Source organism: Theropithecus gelada, chromosome X (genome assembly GCF_003255815.1).
Source record: "Theropithecus gelada isolate Dixy chromosome X, Tgel_1.0, whole genome shotgun sequence".
In the NCBI taxonomy this organism is placed as follows: Eukaryota; Metazoa; Chordata; class Mammalia; order Primates; family Cercopithecidae; genus Theropithecus; species Theropithecus gelada.
Genome location: NC_037689.1, coordinates 23,885,145 through 23,904,313, shown reverse-complemented (window position 1 = coordinate 23,904,313; position 19,169 = coordinate 23,885,145). Strand labels below are relative to the sequence as shown.

At 46.1% G+C, this 19,169-nt stretch overlaps 1 protein-coding gene across 1 annotated transcript in view; it reads left to right on the top strand.

Moving 5' to 3' along the window:
• The window catches only part of DHRSX (dehydrogenase/reductase X-linked), a 274,696-nt gene that overhangs the window by 208,424 nt on the left and 47,103 nt on the right, over positions 1-19,169 (top strand). The window contains exon 4 of the mRNA XM_025372286.1: positions 8,235-8,336. Coding sequence (XP_025228071.1) covers positions 8,235-8,336 — 102 coding nt within the window. The remainder of the gene's footprint in view (positions 1-8,234; positions 8,337-19,169) is intronic.

Sequence of the window (19,169 nt, the reverse complement as noted above, 5' to 3'; positions counted from 1 at the left end):
AGGTTTGTTCCATAGGTGTATATGTGCCATGGTGGTTTCCTGCACCCATCAACCCATCATCTACATTAGGTATTTCTTTTAATGCTCTCCCTCCCCTAGCCCCCACCCCGCAACAGGCCCCGGTGTGTGATGTTCCGCTCCCTGTGTCCATGTGTTCTCATTGATCAGCTCCCACTTATGAGTGAGAACATGCGGTGGTTGGTTTTCTGTTCTTGTGTTATTTGCTGAGAATGATGGTTTCCAGCTTCATCCGTGTCCCTGCAAAGGACATGAACTCATTCTTTTTCATGGCTGCATAGTATTCCATGGTGTCTATGTGCCACATTTTCTTTATTCAGTTTATCGTTGATGGGCATTTGGGTTCATTCCAAGTCTTCACTATTGTGAACAGTGCCACAATAAACATACATGTGAATGTGTCTTTATAGTAGAATGGTGTATAATCCTTTGGGTATATGCCCAGTAATGGGATTGCTGGGTCAAATGGTATTTCTGGTTCTACATCTTTGAGGAATCGCCACACTGTCTTCCACAGTGGTTGTACTAACTTACACTCCCACCAACAGTGTAAAAGCGTTCCCAGTTCTCCACATCCTCTCCAGCATCTGTTGCACCCTGATTTTTTGATGATTGCCGTTCTAACTGATGTGAGATGGTATCTCATTGTGGTTTCGATTTGTATTTCTCTACTGACCAGGCATTAGCTGTTTTTCCTGATGCTCTCCCTGTCCCCGACCCCAGCGCACAACACACCCCAGTGTGTGTTGTTCCCCTTCCTGTGTCCATATGTTCTCATTGTTCAGCGCCCACTTGTGAGTGAGAGTGTCTGGTGTTTGGTTTTCTGTGCCTGCATTAGTTTGCCAAGGATAATGGCTTCTAGCTTCATCCATGTCCCTGCAAAGAACATGATCTCGTTCCTTTTTATGGCTACATAGTATTCCATAGTGTATATGTACCATTTTTTAAAATCTACTCTATCATTCATGGGCATTTGAGTTGATTCCACATTCTTGCTGTTGTGCTGCAGCGAACGTATGTGTGCATGTATCTCTATAATACAATGATTTCTATTTCTTTGGGTATATACCTAGTAAGGGGATTGCTGGGTCAAATGGTGTTTCTGGTTCTAGGTCTTTGAGGAATTGCTACACTGAGACTGGGTAACTTATGAAGAAAAGAGGCTTAATTGGCTCATGGTTCTGCAGGCTGTACAGGAGGCAGAGCAGCTTCTGTTTCTAGGGAGGTATGAGGAAATGGATAATCATAGTGGAGAGTGAAGGAAAGCAGGTGTCTTACATGGCCCTAGCAAGAGAAAGAGAGACAGAGAGGCAGTTGGGGTGGGCTGGGGAGATGCTACACACTTTTCGACAACCAGATGCCACGAGAACTCATTCACTATTGCAAGAACAGCATCTAGGCGACGGTGCTAAACTATTCCTGAGAAATCCACCCCCATGACTCAATCTCCTCCTACAAGCGTCCACCTCCAGTGTTGGGGATTCCAATTTAACATGAGATTTGAATGGGGACACAGATCCAAACCATATCACTATCCATCTATCCATCCATCAATTCATCTATCCATCCATCCATTTATCCATCTATCCATCTACCCATCCATCAATTCATCCATCCATCCATCCATCCATCCACCAACTCATCCACCAACCCATCCATCCATTCATCCATCCATCCATCCATCCATCCATCCGTCCATCAATTCATCCATCCATCCATCCATCCATCCACCAACCCATCCACCAACCCATCCATCAATTCATCCATCCATCCATTCATCCATCCATCTATCCATCCATCCATCCATCCACCCGTCCATCAATTCATGCATCCATCCATCCATTTATCCATCTATCCATCTACCCATCTACCCATCCATCAATTCATCCATCCATCCATCCATCCATCCACCAACCCATCCACCAACCCATCCATCAATTCATCCATCCATCCACCCGTCCATCCATCCATCCATCCATCCATCCATCCATCCATCCATCAGTCCATCCATCCATCCACCCGTCCGTCCATCCATCCATCCATCCATCCATCCATCCATCCGTCCGTCCGTCCGTCCGTCCGTCCGTCCGTCCATCCATCCGTCCATCAATTCATCCATCCATCCATCCACCAACCCATCCATCCATCCATCCATCCATCCATCCATCCATCCATCCATCCATCCGTCCATCCACCCGTCCATCCATCCATCCATCCATCCATCCATGCATCCATGCATCCATCTGTATTAGTCTGTTCTTGCATTGCTATAAAGAACTACCTGAGACTGGATGATTTATAAAGAAAAGAGGTGTAATTGGCTCCTGGTTCTGCAAGCTGTCCAGGAAGCAGAGCAGCTTCCACTTGTGGGGAGGCCTCAGGAAACCGACAATCATGATGGAAGGTGAAGTGGAAGCCGGCATGTCTTACATGGCCAGAGCAGGAGCAAGAGTGGAGGGGAGGTGCTGCATCCTTTTAAACAGTGAGATCTGGAGAGAACTCATTCACTATCAGAAGAAGAGCACCAAGGGGATGGTGCTAACCCATTCGTGAGAAATCCACCTCCATGATCCAGTCACCTCCCCCAAGGCCCCTCCGCCAACACTGGGGATTACAATTCAACATGAGATTTGGGTGGGGACACAGATCCAAACTATATCCCTGCCTCACAAGCCAGTGATCTCAAGTAGAATGGTGATGCTCATGTTGCTAGTGGCTATAAGCCTTTTTTCTCAAGGAGCAAGAAAAATACGTCTTCCAATTTAAAAAAAAAAAAAAAAATGCAATCACACTGCTGTTTTCAGAAGCTCAGTGTGTGCATTTACCCATCCTTTGATCATTGGTTCCAGTTTTTAGCAGTAGTGTGGGTTTTCCTCTTTCTTACATCCCCGCAAGTGTTTTTGCAGAAAATTACAGCGGTCCATCAGGCATTTGTATCCAGATGACGCTGTGCTCAGAAACAGCGCTTTCAAACTCCGTGGCAAAACTGCCTCTCCCCTAATCTGCAGCAGATTGATAACTGTCGTAGGCACAATAAAAATGAATTACTAAAAAAAAATGCATTTAAGAAACGTGCCAACTAGAAGCTCTCAGTGTGTCTTTTTAAAGTCATTGGATTGAGCAAAGCCTAAATGACTGTCATTATTTTTTTTTTAAGTTTCTAAACATTTCCTTTCAATTTCTGAACATGTCTCACCACAGACAGCTTGCAGTAACCGTTCAGAGAGTGGCAGCCGTCTGATTCAGGAGTGTGCATACCATCATACCATCCAATCAATATATTGCTTTATTTATTTATTTTTTGAGACAGTCTAGCTCTGTCGCCCAGGCTGGAGTGCAGTGGTGCGATCTCAGCTCACTGCAGCCTCCACCTCCTGGGTGTAAGCAATTCTCCTGCCTCAACCATCCAAGTAGCTGGGATTTCAGGTGCCTGCCCCCACGCCCAGCTAATTTTTGTATTTTTAGTAGAGACGGGGTTTCACCATGTTGGCCAGGCTGGTCTCGAGCTCCTGACCACAAGTCAGGAGCCTCGGCTTCCCAAAGTGCTGGGATAGCAGGTGTGAGCCGCTGCAGCTGCCCATCCAGTATTTCTCTAAGGAAAATGTTGGAAGTACTTATTTCCTTTTCCTTGATGGCCTGGTGACTTGACACAGATGGGCTTCATTCTCCATGATGAGGAAGCTGTTCTATTACCTGAAAACTTGCCTTCCAAGAGAAGGTTAAAGTGTATAACGATACAACAAAACCTAATCACTGTGTCTCCACCTGAGGTATGTGCTACAGAAAGCGCCAGTTCTTGTGATATGGGAGCCATGACCACCTCTGTTCTGGGGACCTGGGACCCCAGGGGTGGATCTGAGTATGTTATCAAGAGCTAGATGAGGCTGGGCGAGGTGGTTCACACCTGTCATCCCAGCACTTTGGAAGGCCGAGGTGGGCAGATCACAAGGTCAGGAGTTCGAGACCAGCCTGGGCAACATGGTGAAACCGTCTCTACTAAAAACCCACAGATTAGCGGGGCATGGTGGCATGTACCTGTAGTCCCAGCTACTCAGGAGGCTGAGGCAGGAGAATCGCTTGAACCCGGGAGACGGAGGTTGCAGTGAGCCGAGATCACACCACCACACTTCAGCCTGAGCTACAGGGTGTGAGTCCATCTCAAACAACAACAGAGAACTAGGTGAGAAGACCTGGCGTGCTCCTGCAGTGCAGCCCGCCGTGATCATACAGAGACCAGAACGCGCAGCATGGCACGTCGTGGCCCGTCACTCTCATCTCTGCTCCATGTAGCCGTAAGACCAAACCTGCATCTGTGTTTGCACACGGTCTGGTAGTCTCCCAACCTGCTTCCAGAGACACACCTCGTGGAAATGTGCAAGGCTCAGCAAAGAAAGGCTAATATCTAATGATTCAGGTATTTACCCAGCTTTTTTTTTTTTTTTTTTTTTTTTTTGAGATGGTGTCTGGCACTGTCACCAGGCTGGAGTGCAGTGGTGTGATCTTGGCTCACTGCAACCTCCGCCTCCCAGGTTCGAGCGATTCCCCGGCCTCAGTCTCCCAAGTAGCTGGGATTACAGGCATGCGCCACCACACCTGGCTAATTTTTATATTTTTAGTACAGGCAGGGTTTTGCCATGTTGGCCAGGCTGGTCTCAAACTCCTGACCTCAGGTGATCTGCCTGCCTCAGCCTCCCAAAGTCCTGGGATGACAGGCGTGAGCCACCGTGCCCGGCCTGCTTTTTTATTTCTTACTGGCACGAGAACTTAGAGTGATACAAATCTTATGAATATTTGGGCTGCGTTCTGCAGACGGTGACACCTTCTGTTTCCATGGATATTATTTATAAAACATTTTTGTCACCTGCTGTGAATTGTCACCCTGCCCACATGCTTTAAAGGGACAGTTTTTGAAATCAACATGGGTTTGGGCAGTGGGTAATTGCATACTTAATAAAGTTAAACATTAAAAAGGGGCTCCTTCTGCTTTCCTATCAAGTGAGGCAGCAGGGTGATAGACGTAGGGGTGAGGGATGCACCCTGTATTATAGGCCAGGGTTCTCTAGAGGGCTAGAACTAACAGGATCAATAGCTATATATAAAGGGGGGTTTATTCAGCATTAACTCACAGGATCACAAGGTCCTACGATACGCTGTCTGCAAGCTGAGGAGCACAGAAGCCAGCCCGAGGCCTAAAGCTGAAGAACTTGGAGTCCAATTTTTGAGGGCAGGAAGCCTCCAGCACGGGAGAAAACTGTAAGCTGGGAGGCTAAGCCAGTCTAACCTTGCCACATTCTTTTGCCTGCTTTTTATTCTGGCCGTGCTGGCAGCTGATAAGATGGTGTCCATCCCGACGAAGGGTGGGGTCTGCCTTTCCCAGCCCACTGACTCAAATGTTCAGCTTCTTTGTCAGCACCCCCCAGGCACACCCAGGATCAATACGTTGCATCCTTCAATCCAATCAGGTTGACACGTGGTAGTAACCATCACACCTGGCGTCTCTTTCTCTGATTGTAACGACACCAGTCCTACTGGATGAGGGCCTCACCCTCATGAGCTCCTACAGGCCCTGTCTGCAAATAAAGGCATCATGGAAGTTTCAGGGTTCTGATGATGAGGGAGGGCGCGGTTCAGTCTATAATGATGTCCTGTATCTATTGCAAAGAAAAAACGAAGGCGCGATTCCATTCCTCCACACCAGGAGGTTTGCCAGAGTTTCAGACAAAAGGGTTTTTAGGGGGGTACAGTTCATTCCGTAACAATGCTCTCTCGCTATCGCAAAGAAGAAAGGAAGGGGCCATTCAGTTCCTCCAAAGCAGGAGATTTGCCAGAACTCAAACAAAAGGAATTTTTTTTTCATCTTGATCCCTATTTATCAACACGTGCCTCCTTATCTTTCCAGCTGACTTCATCTCTTGGGTAGCATTAATTTCAGAAATCTGTATTTCTGACTTGCCCTCAGGAAACCCCTTTAGATGTTAGAAATTCTTCTGTGGATGAAGTTATCTTTTTTTTTTTTTTTTCCTCTGAGACATAATCTTGCCTTGTTGCTCAGGCTGGAGTGCAGCGGCGCAATCTCAGCGCACTGCAACCTCCACCTCCCGGGTTCAGACAATTCTCCTGCCTCGGCCTCCTGAGTCGCTGGGATTACAGGCACCCACCACCATGCCCGGCCAATTTTTGTATTTTTAGTAGAGACGGGGGTTTCGCCACGTTGGCCAGGCTAGTCTTGAACTCCCGACCTCAGATGATCCGCCTGCCTCAGCCTCCCAAAGTGCTGGGATGACAGGGGCCCGCCACCACACCTGGCCAGATGAGGTTACCTTCATGAGACTCAGGGTTTGCCGTCTGTCACTGAGTTGCAAATAAAAGTTGGATGAGTTATTTGCGGTGTCAAGAGCAATGCTTAGAATTGTAGAATCGCTTTCTCCATTGGAGGCTCTGGTGTGAGGGCTACAGGCCGCGTGAGTGTCATTCACCACGCTAGGTGCTGAAAGGGGGCATCAGACATAGCAGCTGCATGAGTCTCCACTCTTCATATGATACCGTCTCACTGTCAGAGTCACCGTGACAGAGGCATTTGTTGCCAAGGATTTACACTCCAGTAGGGTTAAGATTTTTCTTCTGTATGAGTTCCTTAGGGTTACTGTAAAAAGCACATCTTCTCTTCTCTCAATAAGTTTTAAGTGACATTTTAAAATATTCAAGCCTGTGACTTGACCTAATTGTTCAGCATCTGACTCGCTCTATTAAATGGAGCGCCTTGTCAATTTCAAGTCCTTTATACTTGCAATTGTTAAGAGTTAAAAGGTAGTTGGTTTTGTCGCAGACAATGCGTTAAGGAATCCTTCCACGTTTTTCCCGACTTTAAAATTAAAGATTCTCAGGGCGCTGTGTAGAGCAGTGAAAATAAGACCTCGTGTATGTGTGTGCGTGTGTGTGTGCATGCGCGCGCGTGTGTGCGTGTGCGTGTGCGTATGTGTGCGCGTGTGTGTGCGTGTGCGCGTGTGCGTGTGTGTGCGCGCGTGTGCGCGCGTGTGTGCGTGTGTGTGCGCGTGTGTGTGTGCGCGTGTGTGTGTGCGTGCGTGTGTGCGCGTGTGCGTGTGCGTGTGTGTGCGCGTCTGCGCGCGCGTCTGCGTGCGTGTGTGTGCGTGTGTGTGTGTGCGTGTGCGTGTGCACGCGCGCCTGGAGGAGAACGGGTGTTCCACTTGGGCGAGAGGATTGGCTGTGAGCTTCAGACCAGGAAATGTGTCATCTAGCCAAGCACCTGGCTGAGTGTGCCGGAGTGAGGACCTCGAACAGAACCTTCCTTTTCTGTTATTATTTGCTACACAGCTAAAATGGCCAAATATATCCTGTGAAAACTTTTTTTTTTTACATAAAAGACCAGATCCCTCCTTCAACTGTACACATTTTTAAATAAAATCATATTGAACTAAAAAAAAAAACAAACCCCAAACTGGGGAACTTGCAGAATAGAAATCTATCCTCTCCCGGGCCTGGAGGACAAGACGTGAAATCCAGGCTGTCTCGGGGCTGAGCTCTGTCGGGACGCTCTAGGGCACGATCCTTTTGGCCTTTCCCAGCTCCTGAGGGCTCCAGACATCCCAGGGCTTGTGGCTGCATCACTCCAGTCTCTGCCTCTGTCTTATCATCATTTTCTCTCATCTGTCTCAACCATCCCTCTGTCTCCTTCTTATAAAAAAAACCCCAGGTTGGGCACGGTGGCTCACGCCTGACATCCCAGCACTTCGGGAGGCCCAGGTGGGCGGATCACCTGAGGTCAAGAGTTCGAGACCAGCCTGGCCAACATGGTGAAACACTGTCTCTACTGAAAAAAAAAAGAAAAAAAAATCAGTGAGCTGAGATCCGGCCACTGCACTCCAGCCTGGGCGACAGAGCAAGACTCCATCTCCAAAAAAAAAAAAAAAAAAAAATACAAAAATATAAAAATTAGCCAGATGTGGTAGCATGTGCCTGTCATCCCAGCTACCCGGGAGGCTGAGGCAGGAGAATCGCTGGAACCCGGGAGGCAGAGGCTGCAGTGAGCTGAGATCACGCCACTGCACTCCAGTCTGGCAACAGAGCGAGACTCTGTCTCGAAAAGAAAAGAAAAGTGTGACTTCCCAGGTGAAATTGAAATGGACCTGTTTACAAACTGTCTTAATCTCTGAACTAGGTTGGAAGGTAACCAGGCATTTGTTGTTGTCCTTTTCCAGTGGAATTTTTATTCTGTGACCTGGCTTCCATGATGTCTATCCGGGAGTTTGTCCAGAAGTTCAAGATGAAGAAGATTCCTCTCCATGTTCTGGTCAACAATGGTGAGTCCTGGTGAACTTGCTGCAAGCCAGGGGTTAATTGGAAGGACGGGAGCTCTAGCTTTCATGTGACAGAAGTGTCTGAGCAAAACAGGATATCCATGGAAATTATTGCACACACCTGCTATTTGTAGTCACTGCTTCATGTCACAGATGGCTTTGGAGGACCAGCATTCTTGTTAGTATGTTACTTTTAAATAATGGTCACCGGATAACATGTTGTATGGAGCTGACACGTTCACTTGTCCACTTTGACTAAAGTGTATTACGCACACGCTAAGGGTTGGTGTTTCCCCAAATGTGGTCTTGCAAAATCATCACCACACTCCCCTGAGACTCATGATTTGGGTTCTAGAAGCTCATTCTCGTTTATCTCTTGATTTTACTCCCTGTTCAACATCCTTACCCAGACGGGTGGAGTCAATATCTCCCCTTCCCCGTCTTCAGTCTGCCCGTCTGCCAATCTTCAACACAAACCACCCTTGATCCTGAGCCCTTGTTTGAGTGTCGCTGAGCTCTTGATGTCATTGCAAACCTTGAGCCCTTCTTTGAGCCATGCTGAGCTCTTAACGTCATTGCAAACCTTGAGCCCTTCTTTGCGCCACGCTGAGCTCTTAACGTCATTGCAACACTTAATATTTCTCCTCGCAGTACTGATGTCCGTTACTCTCATCCCCTGCTACAGTCCATTTTATTTTTTATAAAAGTTAACCTGAACCCTCCACACTGAGGAGGTCCAGTTATTGACATCTCCAAAGTAAGTAAATACATAGAACTGAAGTTCTCAGAAATACACCGAAAAACATGTGTGTTAGTAGAATTTAACACCTCACTTTCACAGATGGAGACCAGATGGAAATTTAGAGAGGAAATAAATAGTGCCATGAATACAGTGGATAGGACAGACATAAGTCAAACAGTGAGCCCGTCGAGACAGCACCTTCCTTTCAAATATATGAAATATTTATCAAGTTATTGATACTTTAGATGGCAGACAAAAAAATCACCAAAAGGGTCTTGCGATTACCCAGTGTAATTACTCAATTTCCCACCTAGACCATTAAAGATTCTTAATTCTGCAAAACCCCTTTTGCTCTCTGAGGTACTGTTGTCATTCATTCTGGACATTAGGATGTGGACGTGTCTGCAAGGAGGGAGAAAACATTATTCTCTGTGCTAAAGTCATAACACCTGTCCGTTTCCAGCTGCCAAGATGTGGTAGCTTCCATCTAATTTTTTTTTTCCTCTTTGTCTTGATGTGTTTTGTGTTTTTCTGTAACATTAATGGGATCGGAGGATAGGAAAGTGGATGAGATATCCACGCTTCCCCTCAACCCACTTGTTTAATTGGAAATTATTATGCTACAGTTTAAAGGAGAAGCATGGGATATAAAACTATACATAGAGTGTGACGCCAATTTATGCATAAAAATATGTGCAGACATAGCTGTGATGTGTGAGTGCATGTGTATTTGTATATGTATTTGATGTATGATGTCTATGTATGCATAAAAATATGTGCAGACATAGCTGTGATGTGTGAGTGCCACTCAAATAGCTACAGACACCACCATTTCCATGTACTTAGCCTGGTAAGAAATATCGTATTATCAATGCTAGTGGCTGTTGTTAGAAGGTCCGGAATGATTTTAACTTTCTGTGTCTTCTCGTTGGAGGTTAATAACACTTTTCAGATTTGCCATCCTGGTGGGATCTTAAGTTTCTATGCAGGAGTCAATGATTTCCCAGTCAACACCCATTTGGAATCTTCTGTCTCAGCACTGAGTGTGGACTTCCTTTGCTGAAGCCCGATCCGTATTTTAAGTGATTAGAATTGTAGCATTATAAGACAGCAAATGTGGAGACCACTTAGAGGGACCGTGGAGATCCTGTGCAACCCAACGTCTCATTTCTTCATTGCATATGTAACATTCTTACTCATTAGTAATGGGAGCAGTTTATCACAGAGCAGTTGGAAATGGACATGCATGACTGACATGGTGCCCTGTGCAGACACACAGAAAAACAGAAATGTGTATCCTCTTAGGGACTTTTCTGCAGCTACTTCCATCCATTTGCTATGGCCTTGCATCCACCAGTAAGCAGAAAAAACTAGGAATCTCAGGCCGGGTGCGGCGGCTCACACCTGTCATTCCAGCACTTTAGGAGGCCGAGGCAGATGGATCACAAGGTCAGGAGTTCAAGACCAGCTTGGACAACATAGTGAAACCCCGTCTTTACTAAAAATATAAAAATTAGCCGGGCGTGGTGGCGGGTGCTTGGAGTCCCAGCTACTCAGGAGGCTGAGGCAGGAGAATCGCTTGAACCCGGGAGGTGGAGGCTGCAGTGAGCCGAGATCATGCCATTGCACTCCAGCCTGGGCAACAGAGCAAGACTCCATCTCAAAAAAAAAAAAAAAATTAGGAATGTCAGATATGATATGTTTCTCCAGCGGAATCTTACTCTTTTCTGGGGGGAACAGAATTTTACTGAGCAATGAGTATATGAACCACATCTGTGACAGTGGATACAGGCTAACACCAGCTGGCACAGGCTCACCAGCGTATACTCCATCACTCAGCCACCACTGTGACAGTGGATACAGGCTAACACCAGCTGGCACAGCCTCACCAGCGTATACTCCATCACTCAGCCACCACTGTGACAGTGGATACAGGCTAACACCAGCTGGCACAGCCTCACCAGCGTATACTCCATCACTCAGCCACCACTGTGACAGTGGATACAGGCTAACACCAGCTGGCACAGCCTCACCAGCGTATACTCCATCACTCAGCCACCACTGTGACAGTGGATACAGGCTAACACCAGCTGGCACAGCCTCACCAGCGTATACTCCATCACTCAGCCACCACTGTGACAGTGGATACAGGCTAACACCAGCTGGCACAGCCTCACCAGCGTATACTCCATCACTCAGCCACCACTGTGACAGTGGATACAGGCTAACACCAGCTGGCACAGGCTCACCAGCGTATACTCCATCACTCAACCACCACGTTTACCTTTTGAAATGGCTGTTGCATTCCTAGGATGCTCCTCTGTTCCTTTTCTCAACAGATTTTAAACAAGGCACACAGGGCTCTCAGAAAGAAAGATATTCTGGAAACTGGGACAGGGTAGGATTTGAATCAAAAGAGTCTTGTTGTTGGATTGGCTTTGTACCCTATCTCTTCTGTAGAGAATCTCATGCACATATAGGGTTTACTTCTTCCTAGACTTATCTAGATCTTTCTTGCATGCTAAGACTTTTTACCTTCGCTCAATGCTTCAGAGGCACCTCAAGGCAGGAAGCGAGTGTGGAGTTCCTGAGCCCATGGCTGACACCGGTTCTACAGGAGAATATTTCCTTCTCCAGTTTTTAGAAGACTGTCAGCATTTCTTCACCCATGGCCTCCCACCTGACCTTAAAGCCAACAATGATAGTGGCTCACGCCTGTAACCTCAGCACTTTGGGAGGCCGGGGCAGTTGGATCACGTGAGGTCAGGAGTTTGAGACCAACCTGGACAGCATAGTGAAACCCCGTCTCTACTAAAATTACAAAATTAGCTGGGCGTGGTGACGCATGCCTGTAATCCCAGCTACTCGGGAGGCTAAGGCAGGGGAATCGCTTGAACCTGGGAGGCGGAGGTTGTGGTGAGCTGAGATCGTGCCACTGCACTCCAGCCTGAGTGACAGGAGTGAAACTCCATCTCAAAACAACAAGAAGAAGAACAACAACAAAGCCAGCAGTGAAACACCTTTGAATCTCTCTCTCTCTTGTTCTCTCTCTCTCCCTCTCTTCCCTTCTCTCTCTTTCTCTCATCTTGCCTTCTCTTTTTTTAATCTCCTTCACTTACTCTTGTTCTTCTGCCTGCCTTGTAGAAGAAGCTTTGTGATGATTTGGGGCCCGTCAGGATCATCTCAGATCATCGCCTCATCTCAGGATCTTCCACTGAATCACATCTGCAAAGGCCTTTTTGCCATGACAGTCACATTTTCATGTGTTCCAGAGATGAGGACATGGACATTTTTTCATGTTTTCAGTTATTACTCTACCAAATTGGGAATAGGTTGTGGGCGTCTTTGGGGCCATTATCCTGTCTACCACACGAGATTAGGATGTGGACATCTTTAGGGCCATTATTCTGTCTCCCACATAGGGATTAGCATATGAACATCTCTGGGGCCATTACTCTGTGTCCCACATGGGGATTAGGACGTGGACATCTTTGGGGCCATTATTTTGTCTACCACATGGGGATTAGGATGTGGACATCTTCAGGACCATTATTCTGTCTCCCACATGAGGATTAGGATGTGGACATCTTTGGGGCCGTTGCTCTGTCTACCACATGGGATTAGGATTTGGACATCTTTGGGGCCATTGCTCTGTCTACCACATGGGATTAGGACGTGGACATCTTTGGGGCCATTGCTCTGTCTACCACATGGGATTAGGACGTGGACATCTTTGGGGTCATTATTCTGTCTCCCACATGGGGATTACAGTGTGGGCATTTTGGGGGTCATGATTCTGTCTGCCAGATAGATAATGTGGACCTGGACATCTTGGGGTGTGCATTATTTAACCTGCCATACCTGCCTACTCTGCCCATCACATACTTCACTTGCAGGAAAAATACAATAAACAAGATTCTTGACCTCATGGAAATCATACTCTAGCACAGGAAACAAACATTGGGTCGATAATCATTGTGTGCAGTGTCCTGCCTTACAAAACACAGCTCTTGCAGTGTGACAGCACAGTCGTGTAAAGTACAGAGAAGATTGCATCCCCTGTCGCACACCTCCCTGGAATGCCCCAGCCTGTGCTGCTCAGAACCGCATTTCCAGGAGATGATCCTGAGAATCCATTTGTTACAAGGTGATGGCTTGAAATAATACTTTGCACTTTCTTCCTTTTATCTTTTTGTTGTACATCGTTCAAGAGGTTGCCCAGGCGGTGGCTCTCCTGAGCTCTACCTCCTGTCAGATCGGTAACAGCATTGGATTCGCATAGGAGCGCAAACCCTACTGTAAACTGCATGAGAGGGACGTAGGTTGTGTACTCCTTATAAAAATCTAATGCCTGATGATCTGCGCATGTGAGGGATCTAGGTTGCACGCTCCTTATGAGAATCTAATTCCTGATGATCTGTCACTGTCTCCCATCACCCCCAGATGGGACTGTCTAGTCACAGGAAAACAAGCTCAGGGCTCCCAGTGATTCTATATGATGGTGACTTACAGAATTATTTCATTATATAGTACAATGTAATAATAATACAAATAAAATGTACAATAAATGTCATGCACCTGAATCATCCCCAAAACCATCCCCCAACCCCACCTCCACCACCTCTGTTCAGAAAATTGTCTTTCACAGAAGTGGTCCCTGGTGCCAAAAAGGCTGGGGACTGCTGCCCTAAACTGTTTCCCCAGAACCTTCCCTCCAGAACTCCTCTTAGTCAGTCACATGCCTCAAGTCTCATGGAAAACAGCCCCAGCTGGGCTCAACAAGGCTGACTTCCAAGGCAAGAAGGAGCTACACTTTGTGCTTTTCTTTTTTTATTCTTAGACACAGCAATCAAGGTTTCGCAAACATACTTCAGACGTAGAATATTTTTTCATTTTCTAGTGGGTTGAAAATAGAACCCGACTGCCTCTGTCTGGCTGCTGGGGGAAGCCCAGGGGCAACGTGATGATTTATCAAGCACAAGAATAAATCAATAACAGACCTCCTGCAGAGCTAGTATGTATGGTTTATTCACTGTAAAATTGTATTTATGTAGCTTCCCATCCCCATGTCTGAAAATTGACAGATTTTTAACAACTGCAGCGGATTTATAGATTTATCCTTGTCAGACATCTTCCTATAACTCTAATGGATGCATTTCTTTCCGAGATAAAGAATTACTAAGCGTTATTTTCCCTACCACTAAAGAACTACGTCCATGGTACAGGGTGACCCTGAAAAATAACAGTGATTTTTGCCTGGCCAGAGACCTACAGACTCTGGTTTTTAGTACAGTTCTTCATTTACCCATTTGAATGAATGAGTGAATTTGAAGGACTGAAATAATTCAAATGAATGAATGAATTCAGAGGAATGACTGAAGGCAAATGATGAATGAATTCAAAGGAATGAACAAATGAATTCAAATGAATGAATTCTGATGAATGAATCCAAATAAATGAACAAATGAATTGAAAGGAACAAATCAATTCAAAGGAACAAATCAATTCATAGGAACCAGAGAATTCAAAGGAATGAAAAAATTCAAAGGAATGAATCAATGATTTCATATGAGTGAATTTGAATGAATGAATTCAAATGAATGAACGAATTCAAATGAATGAACAAATGAATTCAAAGGAACAAATGAATTCAAAGGTATGAATGAATTCAAAGGACTGAATGAATAAATGCAAAGGAATGAATGAATGAATTCGAATGAACAAATAAATTCAGAGGAACAAATGAATTCAAAGGTATGAATGAATTCAAATGACTGAATAAATTCAAAGGAACGAATGAATGCATTCAAAGGAATGAATGAATTCAAATGATGCAAGTGAATGAATGAATGAAATTGAGTGAATGAAATCAAATGAATGAATGAATTCCAATGAGTTCATTGAAATGAGCAAATGGGCACAGGGCACCTAGAAGACCCATGAGAGTTAAGGAAGATTCATTCGGGGGGGGGGCCCAGGTGTGCAGTTTTGTACCAACAGCAGACTGAGGTGCAATGGAGGCGGTCCTCACTGAGGACCCACTTTTTGGTGGGCAGACACCTGGCAGCCATCTCCTGTCTTTGTGGGCACCTGGCATTTTCTATGTGAATCGGGCTCCGCAGTCATCTGGTCTCCCTCCTGGGAAGACGGAAAGTATCGCCTCACGGCTCATGCAATCGTCAGCGGATCCTTGAGTCTGCACAGGTGTAGACCAGTTACTCTGCGTGCCTTCTGTTTGCTTCTCTTCCAGAGCTGCTCTCCTGTGGATAGAGTAGCTTTCTGTTCTGTAGTGGCTTCCTCTGCCTCTCCCGGTGGCGCCTCCTGTGAGCAGGTGGCATTTGGATGTTCTTTTAGTGTTGGTGTTGGCGGCAGCATGGGACGTGGTCTGCTGTGACTCGGCGGCAGGCTGTTCCCTGCCAGAGAAGGCTGGAAGTCCAGGGCGTCCGTCCCATCGCCTCCCTGGACTGGCTCCATCCTTCCCACGGCGCTCCCGAGATTCTAGGAAGTGGGTTGAGAAGCAGTGGTTTTTCAGTTACTCAAATGCTTTTCTCCTCTCTCTCTCTCTCTCTGTCTCTCTCTCTGTAACTCTCTGTCTCTCTCTCCTTCTCCCCCTGTCTCTCTGTCATTCTCTCTTTCTACCTCTTCACTGTCTGGGTTTTCCTCTCCCTTTTGCTTTTTCTCTCTGTCTCTCTCCTCAACCCACCCATGTCCCCTCTTCTTCTATTTTGCTCTTGATCTCTCTTCTCCCTCCCTCTCTCTCTCCCCTTCTCTCTCCTCTCTCTCCCTTTATCCCTCTCTCTCTCCCTCCCTCTCTCACTTCTTCTCTCTCCCCTCTTTCTTCTCTCTCTCTCTCCCTTTCTCCCTCTTTCTCCCCTCTCCCTTTCTCCCTCTTTCTCCCCTCTCCCTTTCTCCCTCTCTCTCCCTCCCTCTCTCCCTCTTTCTCCCTCCCTCTCTCCCTCTTTCTCCCTCCCTCTCTCCCTCTTTCTCCCCTCTTCTGTCTCTCTGCCTTTCTTCCTCTCTCCCTCCCTCCTTCTCCCTTCTTCTCTCCCTCCCCTCTTTCTTTTCTCTCTCCCTTTCTGTTTCCCTCTCTCACACCCTCCCTCTTCTCCTTCTCTATCTCCTTTCTCTTCCTCTCTCTTCCTCTCTCTCCCCCTTCTCTCTTTATCCTTCTTCCCCCATCTCTCCTCCTCTCTCCCTTGCCTGCCTTCTCTCCCTGTCTTTCTCTCTTTCTCTCTCTCTGTCTCCCCGTCTCCCCCTCTAGTCCTCCCTCTCCTCCTCTCTCCCTCTCGTTTGCCCTCCCTCTCTCTCCCTGTTCCCTCTCCATGTCTCTTTCTCTGTCTCTCTTCCCCCTCTCCTTCTCGCTTCCTCTCTTCTTTGCCCTCCCTCTCTCCTCCTCTCTCTCTCTCTCTCTCTCTCTCTCTCTCTGACTGCCCTTTCATCCCCACCACTCTCCTTTCTTCTCCAAGCAGAGAACTCTCCCTTCTCCTCCCCTGTTCAGGACACACCTCACCTGCGTTCACTGCTTGAGGCACAACATGTGATTGTGACCCTGAGCGTCCACTCCTCAGTAAAATGACATGGGGGGCACGGACCAATGAATGATGGTATCATTGTTCATTTTCCACCTTTCAATTGGCAGATCAATGAGCGATAATTTTACAGTTTATTTTCCACCTTTCAATTGGCAGATCAGTGAACAATAATTTTATTGTGTATTTTCCACCTTTGAATTGGCAGATCAATGAACGATAATTTTATTATGTATTTTCCACCTTTGAACTGGCAGATCAATGAACGATAATTTTATTGCGTATTTTCCACCTTTCAATTGGCAGATCAATGAATGATAATTTTATTGCGTATTTTCCACCTTTGAATTGGCAGATCAATGAGCGATAATTTTATTGTGTATTTTCCACCTTTCAATTGGCAGATCAATGAATGATAATTTTATTGCGTATTTTCCACTTTTGAATTGGCAGATCAATGAGCGATAATTTTATTGTATATTTTCCACCTTTGAATTGGCACATCAATGAACGATAATTTTATTGTGTATTTTCCACCTTCCAATTGGCAGATCAATGAATGATAATTTTATTGTGTATTTTCCACCTTTGAATTGGCAGATCAATGAGCGATAATTTTATTGTGTATTTTCCACTTTTGAATTGGCAGATCAATTAATGATAATTTTATTGTGTATTTTCTACCTTTCAATTGGCCGATCAATGAATGATAGTTTTATTGTGTATTCTCCGGCTTTGAATTGGTGAAGAGACAGATTCCCTGGATGCTCATAATGTGGATGGCACCCAATACACTGATGTGGCCACGGGGTTTTTTATTCTAGAAAAATCACAGTGAAACCTCAGTATATTCACTGATGATTAAAGCTTGTGCACCAGAATCTCAGAAGTCACCACAAAAGAATGTATCCATGTAGCCAAAAACCACTGGTTTCAAAAAAACTGTTGAAATTTTAAGAAACAGGCCAGGCACGGTGGCTCACGCCTGCAATCCCAGCACTTTGGGAGGCTGATGTGGATGGATCACGAGGTCAGGAGTTCGAGACCATCCTGGCCAATGCAGTGAAATCCCATCTCTACTAAAAATACAAAAATTAGCTGGGTGTGGTGGCGGGCACCTGTAATCCCAGCTACTCAGGAGGTTGAGGCAGGAGAATCGCTGGAACCCAGGAGGCGGAGGCTGCAGTGAGCTGAGATGGTGCCACTGCACTCCAGCCTAGCGGCAGAGCGAGACTCCGTATTCAAAAAATAAAATAAAATAATAAAAATTTTAAAAAACAGGCAAATTATTATTTTATTTATTTTATTTTATTTTTTATTTTTTTGAGACAGAGCCTTGCTCTGTCGCCCAGGCTGGAGTGCAGTGGCACAACCTCTTCTCACTGCAACCTCCGCCTCCCGGAAAAAAGAGGCAAATTAAATCTATGGTAATAGAAATTGGAATCATAGTTACCTTAGGGGAATGTGATAATTAATTTTGGGTCAAAAAAAGGTTTATGGGTGCAGATGCAGAAGGCAGTTCCCTGAGACGGGAGAGTGCTCACTTTGTATGATTCCATTGCGATTTCCCTCATGGTCTCTGCACCTTTATGTTTTTTGAGACGGAGTTTCACTGTTGTCAGCTGGGGTTGGAGTGCAGTGGCATGATCTCGGCTCACTGCAACCTCTACCTCCCAGGTTCCAGCAATTCTCCTGTCTCAGCCTCCCAAGTAGCTGAGATTACAGGTGCCTGCCACCACGCCCAGCAATTTTTTTTATTTTGTATTTTTAGTAGAGACGGGATTTCACCAAGTTGGCCAGGCTGGTCTGAAACTCTTGACCTCAGGTGATCCGCCTGCCTCGGCCTCCCAGAGTGCTGGGATTACAGGTGTGAGTCACCGTGCCCAGCCCTGGGCACCTTTTTTCTACATTTCTTTGATTTAAAAGAAAAAAATTACTTGACAAAAATAAATAAATAGAATTTTATTGATGCCAAAACAAAATATGATGATGGAAAATTTAAAACACGTACAAAAGCCTACACGCATTTGAATTTGCCATCGATTGTCTAACGGATACTCAATTCTGCATTTCTGACTTCCGTCTATCCCTCCTCTGGGGCACCATCGTCTCTTCCTGGGCCACGGTAATGGCCTCTCCTAACAGGCATCTCAGGCACCCATCCAATCGCTCTACCTGGCACCAGTCAGGTCTTTCAACGCTCTGCTTACATAGGAAGAGGAAAATTAATACCTAAAGCCGTTGGCAAAGAACTCAACAACAAAACAGTGTCTCCTTCAGCATCTGTCAGGCTTGTGTTCCGTAAATATCAGCGTTTGAGGTGGGTGTGCTGCCTAGAAACGTCTCCAGGACACTGTGGTTTAAAATATGGGTGCGGGGCTGGGCGCGGTGGCTCACACCTGCAATTCCAGCACTTTGGGAGGCCGAGGCAGGCGGATCACTAGGGATCAGGAGTTCGAGACCAGACTGGTCAGCATGACAAAACCCCTTCTCTACTAAAAATACAAAAAAAAAAAAATTAGCTGGGCTTTGTGGTGCACACCTGTAATCCCAGCTACTTGGGAG